The 10,277-nt window shown below is 30.6% G+C and overlaps 1 protein-coding gene across 1 annotated transcript; it reads right to left on the bottom strand.

Annotated features, from left to right (window-relative positions):
- Positions 1 to 1,380: 1,380 nt before the first annotated feature.
- On the bottom strand, positions 1,381 to 2,721 carry LOC25495232 (gibberellin-regulated protein 14). Its single transcript, XM_039835310.1, has 3 exons — positions 2,698 to 2,721; positions 2,345 to 2,549; positions 1,381 to 1,772 (listed from the first exon to the last, which is right to left on the bottom strand). Exons 1-3 carry the CDS (start codon positions 2,719 to 2,721, stop codon positions 1,588 to 1,590), a joined length of 414 nt encoding a protein of 137 aa, XP_039691244.1. The 3' UTR covers positions 1,381 to 1,587.
- Between the last annotated feature and the right edge of the window lie 7,556 nt (positions 2,722 to 10,277).

Below are 10,277 nucleotides of genomic sequence, written 5' to 3'. Positions count from 1 at the left end.
TTTTTAAATTGGTTTAACCGATTTAAAAAGTAATGCAAAAAAGAAAGATGTAAAAAGTTAGATGGTGATGAGATCATGAGTTCTTTAAGTACGTGGAAGGAAACCTATAAAAAAAAAATTATTTGTGAATTTTAGTATCCATGGTTCAGCCACGGTTTGCTAGTTCATAAAAATTGAGCTCATGAATGTGGAAATTAAGTGGCAGCTCATGTTAATTTTCTACTAGCCTTGGACGTTCATTTCTTATAATTTTAGTGCCATTGGATTTATTACATAATTTGATACAACAAATTGGGATTTAGTGATCACAAGTTGACCAAGGGAAATTCATGTTGGTTTTTATTGCCTCCACCATTCAGATAACGTCCAAGGAAGATTAAAATAAATACAATTAATGCCATTCAAAGGTTTTGCAACGGTTTTAGATTTTAAAGGATGCAGCTTGATAGTCATTTCATTTAAGGGAAGCAGCCTGTAACGGTTCCAGAATTTTGAGCAGCTTTCATCAATTGGAAATGAAAATAATATGCAATTCACGCTAATTTTCAAAGAATAATTTTAATGTTTTAATTTTAGAATAATTGTAAGGTTAGTATGTCATTTATTTCTTTTCTTTAGAATAATACTAGGTGTATTTTAATTTATTAGTGTCCTTTGAGTTCATTAGAGCAAGAGCTCTATGAATTGTAAGTTTCATTATGAAATAAAGGAAGTAGAATTTTGATAAAAAAAATACACTTTGTGTGTTGTGAAGCGTGTTGTGAAGCTTTGCTTCTTTTTGGTTCTGGATTGAACCATGCATTGATCTTATCAAGAAACCACGTTTCTTGTGGCGATCCTCTACCAAATTAAACATCTTCCTTGGATTGGGAATTTGTTTGGTTACCATTTTCTGCCTATTTCCATCATTCTTTAACCTTAATATCCAAATATCATTCATTATTGACAAATATACTAAATTCAAAATTACAACCATTTTTGTCCTTCATCAGATGGTAAAAAACCTAAATTTGAAATTTTGACTGATTTGTAGTGGTGAAGGTACAAGTCTAAGGGTATAGGATAAAACATTCTAAAAGATGTTCCTTCTTTTCAAAAGTGAAATATGTCGAGTTATGAGAGAAGCCACAATAATTATCATATTAGACTGAGTGCTTGAATTCACGTTTCAAAACCATAACAACCTCAAAAGCGTGACCCAATGCGTTATTTTTGTGTAAAGTGGAGGATCAGGTGTTTCTAACATTGAGTAGACGCGAATGAAGCTCCTTGATACAATTCCAAACATAGCATAGAGCAATCACAAAAATAAAAAGATTGCACTGAATTTTAACTCAAAACCTTAAAACAGTAGATACATAAACCATATCACTTGCATTTTATTAAATATGGAGCTTCTAACTCACACTGAATACATCAACAAAGTATACCTTCATGTTAGTAAACCATTTAACTTTCATAATGTTATGCTGATCACTGAGTTATTTAATAAAGTCAGCAATTTTAAACCTTATAATAATTTAAGCATAAATAATATTACAATATAAACCTAGGAACCATAAGGTATAGGTATATAAGTGTGTGTATCTATGGGCACATGATTTCGTCGAGGAAAGTTCGCATATCAGTGTAGCACTTGCCACATTTTTCTCTGTTACCATAAGTTCCAGGAGGGACACATTGACAGCGATCACAACATGTCATGCATTGTGTCATGCATTCTACCTTCCTTAAATGTAATTTGCACCTAACATAACATAGTGGAATGCAATCTGCCCACAAAATAAATACACAAGAGTATCAATAATCAATAATTTCACCACATCTACGTGAGTTAATTCACGTTGAAAAACACACCTACGTAAGTTAACTCACGTTGAAATTACACATGCGTGAGTTCACTCACGCTCTGCTATTTGACGGAAATAAGCAAAAATAGATGGGAGAAGAGCAATTACCAAATAGTTAACGCAGCGAAATTAAGATATAGCTTTGTCTTTATACTTCAAGATATATACTTTAACATATAAACATAATAAAATGGAAATATGGTATAAGAAGTTTTATATACACTTTCCTAAAAATAAGTTTATATATACTAAATATCAAATCATTATTATTGTTTCTTTTTTGTATTCATATATCCATTCATATTTCAAGAAACTATATTTCAAGTCACAAGTGATAAAAAGTAGAACAAGAAATGATTAAATTATTATTATTGATATAATAATATTTAATTTTCTATTTTTTTTATCATGTATGTGTCGCTAATTAAATCCAAATTATTTGTGACCATACAAGCCTTGTTTTATCAAAGACATAGAAATTATAACTTACTTACCCTCCCATGATTTTACTACTGGAGTAGCTAGTGGAGCTGGTGCAGATTCTGGGGACTGACCAAGTGGTGTTTGAGTCGGCGCTTCCGCTATTGGTGGCGCATCCACCGGAGAAGGAGGTGTTGGAGCTGTGATCACTACAAGACTTGGTGGTTGTTTTACTAGTTGAGCTGCAACAGAAGCAACTGAAGGATTTGCATTGTTCACCTGCACCAATTATATGCCATATTTCTAATTTATGAAATTTCTTTTTAACAAGAAAAATGCTACCATCTAACATTCTTTGAATGCTTGAATTGACGCAAAATCACAATGATTCAATGATTTTATTGAAATTCTAAAGTGTAGTTTTTACCAGAATTGTGGTTATTAAATTCATGTGAATTAATTAGAGTACTCATAGCTTTGACATATTTATTTATGTGACTATAGCTTGATGGATTTAACATATTATATGTTCTTATATTGTCTTTGTTTGTTAGCAAAGGTGAGGTAAATGTAGGAGTAAAATTTCTAAATGTAAAAAAGGAGTGAAGGTAGGTAAAATATCAATGTACATTCCATGTAGAGTAATGAAAAGAAATAATAATGTGTTGAAATAATGCAATCGAAGGTATGTAAATAACTCATTTTCCGTGTAGAGTTTAAAAATTGGTGATGTGATATATTTTCAAAGATGTGATATATGATTTGTTTATGTGAATGTATCAACCTCAATGAAATTGTAATAAATTTTTAAAAAGAACTTCATTTAAAACATATCATATCATCATATTTTAGCCTAAATATTTCATCGAGGGACCACATTTCTCAAAGAGGAGAATTTCGTAAAATAGTAAAAATAGAGAGACCAAAACTAAAATTAAACCTAATATTTAATCTATTATACAAAACAAAACTACTTATAATTTATGAAATAACTTTCCAGTATGGATGTTTTAAGGGGATCAAACAAAAATAGAAAGGCAAATTATGTACAGTGAAAAACACACTAGGTATAATTTTACGTAAAAAGTTCATGCAATTAAGATTTGGTTATCGTCCGATCAAGATCCAACACTTATAATTTAAGTAGGGTTTTTTAAAATTATTAATGAAAATTAAATATGTCGCTTTTAGACCATCCTATCAAGATTGGATGGCTGCAAACATTGCGATGGCATAGAATGGTCGATCAATTGGAATCCATTTACGTGAAAGACATACCACTATTTTGAGATCTTCATTATACGGAAAAACCTGCACATCAAGATATATTATATTAAAAATAAAGGTATTATAACACGTAGTTAAAAAATATTTGGTATGTTCAAGTGAAAATTAGAACAATAATTATACCTTAGTGGCCACCATAAGAAAAATGCCTAGAAGAAGAATGGATTTGGAAGCCATTTTTTGGAGCATGGACAAGAAAGTGTGAAAGAAGAGTCAAGAGCAATCTAGTGAATGTTACTTGAAGCAATTACTAGACCTTGTATTGTATTATATAGACGTTAAGGTTGAGGGAGAGAAGAAAAAAGGTTACCTACATTAAATTAACAAGAGTAAATTGTTTAGGTGTATGTATACAGCTTCTACCTACGTGCCTTTTAACATAGTTTCTCACGAGAGTATGTGTAGCCACAAATCTATATACTATATGCTATTAGAATTGGACCATACATTAGATCCATGTTAGAACTTTATGACCCATACGTCGTGTCCTTTGACAAAGACACCTAACTAATATGGCTCTATTTCGATCAAGGTATGAATGGCCTAGTTAAAGAGGTTGTGATCATCTAGTTCAATTTGGTTTAAGACAAAATATGCAAACCCTGATATGGTAGAAACCTATGCTTAAAACACTTATTTTGGCTTTATATAGTTTTGAGTTATTAGTGTTAACAATATAGTGTTTCAGAGAAAATAACAAAGGAAAGCGGCTAGGGTTTTCAATAATAACAATGGCATAACAAAAAGTTATTTGATGAGTATCAACAACTTATTTGATGATGTTATATGATTTTTTTTTTTTTTTTGTAAAGTTGAACTACATTAATTTTACCTTCAACTTATAGACACTACACATTGATTTTAGTGACTACATCCAGATACGACAATTTAAATTTTGTATATGATGCATGGATAAGCAGTGCTGTTATGATTCTTGAAAAAAAAAAAAGTAGTGTGGGGTGTGATAATACGCAATTTTTTGTTTTTTTTAAGTACGCAATATTTTTTTTAAATCAAATTGGATAAAGTTAAGATACGTTAATGAAAATTTTATTTTAGGGGTTATTTTTTTGAGGTAATGAATGAAGGTCAGGATTAATCAAGTAAATGATTCCTACAAATAATCAAAATTTTGTTTTTAATATACAAAATAAAATCATACTTTTTAGACCTTGTGACATTTTCTTTTAGCATTTTATAGACAAAAAATGTTTGATGGATATTTTTTACAAGGACTAAAAATGCTGATGGAAAGTTTTTCAAGGACTAAAAGTGGCGACGGAAAATTTCACATGGACTTTTTTTTCATGAGGGAAATCAGTTCCCTTAAAGACAAATCACCCAAGCCCTATGTTTAAATGTTGTATTTCAAAATCATTTTCACGGTGAATTATAAACTATTGTCACTGGAAAAAAAAAAAAGAAGGTGATAAACCAAAATAAGATAAGATCCAATTGGATCGGATACCGAGTTTTAAAAAAAAAAAAAAAAGATAACATCCAATATGAGTCCCATTAGCTTGTCTATTAGATTTTTTATTTTTGACTGGACGCTCATTACTAGTTCGTGTAGAAGGAATCAGGTTGTATATATACTTTAGAAAAAGAAGAAGGAATCTAGCTGAAATGATTTTGTACCTAGATACTTTGGTTCTATATGGAGGGGCGCATAAGTAATCTTTGTGACTGCACTTTAAAAACGATTTTTTTTGTTGTGTGGGGTCATGAAACAATTTTTGTTTTATACCTGCTATGGAAGGTCATTTAGAGAGGACCATTGACGAACCCTTAAAATTGGGGACGGGGTTCCCATTAAGATTTGGAAGAAATAAAGATGTGAAAATATTTCTTAAAAGTAAGGCTTATTCATATCCGCTTCGGTTTTATGTATCAATTTCGTTTTTAGATCTGGTTTGTCCTGTCTCCTGGCCTCTTCGTAATGCGCAATGGTTTCGTGGTGGTGCAAGTTCTAGTTTCATAGTGATAAGCATGTTGTTTGTGTTGATTCGAGCATAGTTCACGTGTCGGAGGATTCATATGTTTGGTTAGAAATGGATGTGTTGGCTTGTTGTCGTTGAAATCACAGTGAGTTGTTGATTGTGGATTTGTTATCGTGTTGACCATCAGGTTCATCGTCCACCATTTATGAAAAGGGTTGAGTTCGTATAAATTCATCCTTCTTGCTCATGTATGCTCCTACATCACTATTTTTTGCAATTTGACTTCGGATTTGTACGTGGGTTCATTACATTGTGTTGATGGTGTGTGTTTGTGCGCTTGTTGTTTTTTGTCCATATGCAGGTTCACCCTTTGAGTTGATTTTGTGTTTTATGTTTTTTGTGTTCACTTTGTCAGGTTTACATGCCCTAATCGATCGTACCTGTCTATTTAATCTAAGGTTAACATTTGGTCCTCCATTTACTCCCTTTTGTCTAATTTTTATTTTTTTAGAGGTGTAGTCGTGATGACTTTTCTCACCAAGTATAGACTCATACACGAATTTAGTAAGACTTTTCTCCTTTTATCTGTTTTCCCATTGCTATCTTTGTCTTATATTTGAGAAAGGCATATATGAAATGCTTTTCTTTTGATACAGTGCTGGATCAAAGTGTTGTCGCTGAAATTTTAATGTTACTATTATGGGAACCAAGGTTGTGTGGAACACTTCATCATAAAGATACTTTTGTAGGAGTCAAAATCTTCTCCATTTATTTCCCTCTCCATTTCCTCCATTTAGAGAGATAAAGACACATAAAAAGTAAAAAATAATTAATGATGGTGGAACCCACCTAATGATGGGACCCACCACTTATTTTTTGTGTCTATCTCTCTCCAAATTGCAACAAATGGAAAAATTTATAAATGGAGAGGATCTTAACCCCTTTTGTAGCTATATGTATAATTGAGAAGAAAAACTCATTCAATTTATATGTACTAAATGCCACTAGATTATTGGAAGAAGGTTGCTTCAAAAATTGGAGTAATTGTGATATATGAACTATACTCCCTCCGATCTCGAATGTAAGAAACAAAACAAAAAAATTGTTGGTCTCAAATGTAAGCAAAAGTATACAAAAGTCATCCTATTAAATGTTACTATTCCAATTTTAACCTCATTTACTTTATCCAATTTGTTTCACATTCCCATGTTTAATGCATTCCAAAGATTTTTCATTGGTGGAGTTCAAAAGTCATGTTTCCAAGACAAGGGCATAACAGGAAAAATGATATTTTTTACAATGACTCAATCCACTTTCTTAATATCTATCACTTCTTTTATAGTTTTTTTTTCTTTAGTGGTTACTCCCTCCGTCTCTTAATAAATGACACAGTTGACCCAATTACGTATACCAATGCGTAATTTTGAGTTTAAATATCTTGAATAATATATTGGAAAAAATTATGAAAATTTGATATTTTGAAAATACTCATCGAGACGAATCTAACGACATCTTATATGATATTATTTATCTTTGTATATTAGTAGAAAAATATGATCAAAGTAAGTTAGGTCAAAATTGTACATTTTCAAACAGGTCACTTATTAAGGGACGGACGGAGTATTTGTTATGAAGTACACGAAAAGGTTCGTATGGCTTACTCTCTTAAGTCGTTCATAATTCAAGTTTGATATTCTTTTTCTTTAATACACCAAAAGTCATCTAAGTGAAATTAGTAAGTCCTAATATATTGCATTACCTAGGTCAACATTTGAAAGAAAGAAAAAAGTGTTGTCCAACAATTGATTGAGTGAACTTTATTGAAGGCAAACTGATAAGAGTTATTCTTCCATGGTCACAAGATCATATCAATAACGTTTGGACACCCACATAAAAAGATTTTTCTCAAAATATTCAATCATCTATTTTTATCAATTTCCTCATTATTATTAAAACAATAATTCATTATGTGTGACCAAACACTTTTTCTTTGATCATATGACCATATTAGAATTTATCAAATCAGAATCAAATTTATCAATATTCATATTAATTATAGTCCTGAATTTCCAACAACAATATATATACTACTTCCATGTCAATGCCATTTAATTTCATTATAAATTTATAATTCTGGGATCATATTACATAGACAACACAAACTCGTGTGTCGAACTAGTAACAATTTATCAACATCATAGTATAAGTGTAACTTACATAATGTAATGCTGATCAATAATTTATTTAGTAAACCAGTAACTATAAACCTTATAAAAATTCAACACAATTAAACTTATAGGAACTACTTGATATATAACTCTGTGTGTATCTATGGACACTTGACTTTGTCATGGTGAGTTAGCATATCAGTATAGCATTTGCCACATTTATCCCTGTTACCATAAGTTTGATCAAGAGGGACACATTTGCAGCGATCACAACATGTCATGCATGCTGTTATACATACCATCTTCCTCAAATGTAGTTTGCACCTATAAATACATAGTGGAATGCAATCTGCCCACAAAATAATTATACAAAGTATCAGTTAATAATCATGTCTAAATTTGTTTTTCCAATAATCATTAATTTCATCACATCTGACGTACGAAACACATGACACGGACACCAAATACAACACAAATACATCGACATTGATAATAATTTGAGAAAATGACATAATTCAATGTAACTATACATATCAATATCGTGTTGGTGTCGGACATGATAGTGTTACATACCCAACACTAGGACTCTCATAATCCGAAGAGTGTTTCTGTTTCATAGCATCTCACTGGCATAATGAAAGAAAAAAAAAATTGAAAAGGTAAAATATTTTTAGTTCTTAAAACTTAATTACCCTTCCATGATTTGACTATTGGAGTTGGCTTGGTCTTTGAAGTTGGTGGTGGAGCTGGTGAAGAAGCTGGTGTTTTGGCTGGTTGAGAAGGTGGAACGGTTATTATTGGAATTACAACAGTAGGAGCTGAAGGTTTTACATAGTTCACCTGCACCAAATATTTTAATTTTTCAAACTTCTTTTTAACAAAATAATATGCTACCATCTAACATTATGTTAATGCTTAAATTGATAATGACTTTAGCAAAATCATTGTCATTTAGTAATTTTGTTAAAATTTAAGTATAATTTTTGCTCAAATTGTGGTGTAATTATATCAAATTCATGCAAATATAAGTCTACTTAATTTCCTTAAAAAAAAAAAAGTCTACTTAATTAGATCAAATTTACTTCGTGAAATCATTTTTTTTTTTTTTATATTCCACGCAGAGTAATAAAATCAAAATGAAAAATAACTAGAGATTTTGATTAAGTTATAAGAGACCTTTTTAAAATCTTCATCAAACGAGAAAACCTGCACACCAGAATATATTATATTAAAAATTTAATAAAGGCATTACATTCAGGCTAAATTAAACACTTAATCAAAAGGAATATTTTGTATGTTCAAGTGAAAAACACTTAATCAAGAAAGTGAAGAATAGAATAAAGATTATACATTGGTGGCCACCATAAGAAAAATGCATAGAAGAATGGATTTGGAGGCCATTTTCTTTTATATATATAGAGCAATCTGTGAGTGTTACTTGAAACAAATATTGGACCTTGTATATATAGAGGTCAAGTTGGGTAGGAGAAAAAAATGTTAGGTAAATTAAATCAATAATGTAATGTACAAAGTACAAGAATAAATTGTTTAGGCGTATACAAGTTACACCATTGTGCCTCTTAATATAGTGTCTGCCAAACTTGTATAGCTAGTTTCTCATAAGAGTATGTGTTGCCCTTAATCTATATACTATGCTATTAGAATTGGACCATACATTAGATCCATGATAGAACTCATGCAATGTCCTTTGACAAAAGCTCCTAACAATGGTTATATTTCAATCAAGGTATGGCTTAGTTAAAGAGGTTGTGACCCTCTAGTTCAATTTGGTTTTAATGTATTCAATGTTGATTTAACACATTTTGCCTTTATATATTTTCGAGTTATTAGGATTATGCAATAAGTACATTATTTTCTTCTATGATTTTTCAATTTTATACCGGATTCCTTTAACATAAGTAACCATTTTTTTGTTATATGTCAATGAATCCATGTAGAGAGATAAGTCTGAAACTTTTAGAAGGATTTTATGAAGAACTTGGACATGAATTTGCTGCGCAAGCAAGATTACATTTAATCAGAGCAAAAACATTCAATTCTCACTAATACATGGCTTTTTCGAGAGATTTTTATGCTTTGAATGGAAATAAGTTGGTTATGCTAAAATACCAGGATGAATCATTTGAAAAAACTTGAATTTGATTTCTTGTGAGAACCCTAATAACCGGAGAGCTAACATAAAAAATAGTTAATAGAATAATTTTATAAAATTGCTAAATTTATTCGTTAATAATAGTTTCAAGGCTTAATACATGTTTTGGTCCCTTAATTTATTTTTGGATTTTATTTTGGTCCCCTAACTATAAAGTGTCTCAATTTAGTCCCTTATGTCTTCTGTCGTTACCTCTTTTGGTCCTCTCTGTTAGTTTGTTTACAAAAATAGTTAACACTTATCCAAATGTGAGTAGTTGTACATGTTTCACTTTTAATTTGAATAAATCTCAACCATCTATTTAATTTATTGGTATTTTTCTCGTGGTCCACCGGTGAGGGACCTAATTGGACCCTCACCCTAGAATTCACCTTAATTATTATAATTATCAATGATAGAAAATAATTATTTTTTCTTCAAAAAACAATCCATTTAATTA

This window comes from Medicago truncatula, chromosome 6, assembly GCF_003473485.1.
Source record: "Medicago truncatula cultivar Jemalong A17 chromosome 6, MtrunA17r5.0-ANR, whole genome shotgun sequence".
NCBI lineage: Eukaryota > Viridiplantae > Streptophyta > Magnoliopsida > Fabales > Fabaceae > Medicago > Medicago truncatula.
The sequence above is the reverse complement of the archived record's forward strand: the minus strand, read 5'-3'. Positions and strand labels throughout refer to the sequence as shown.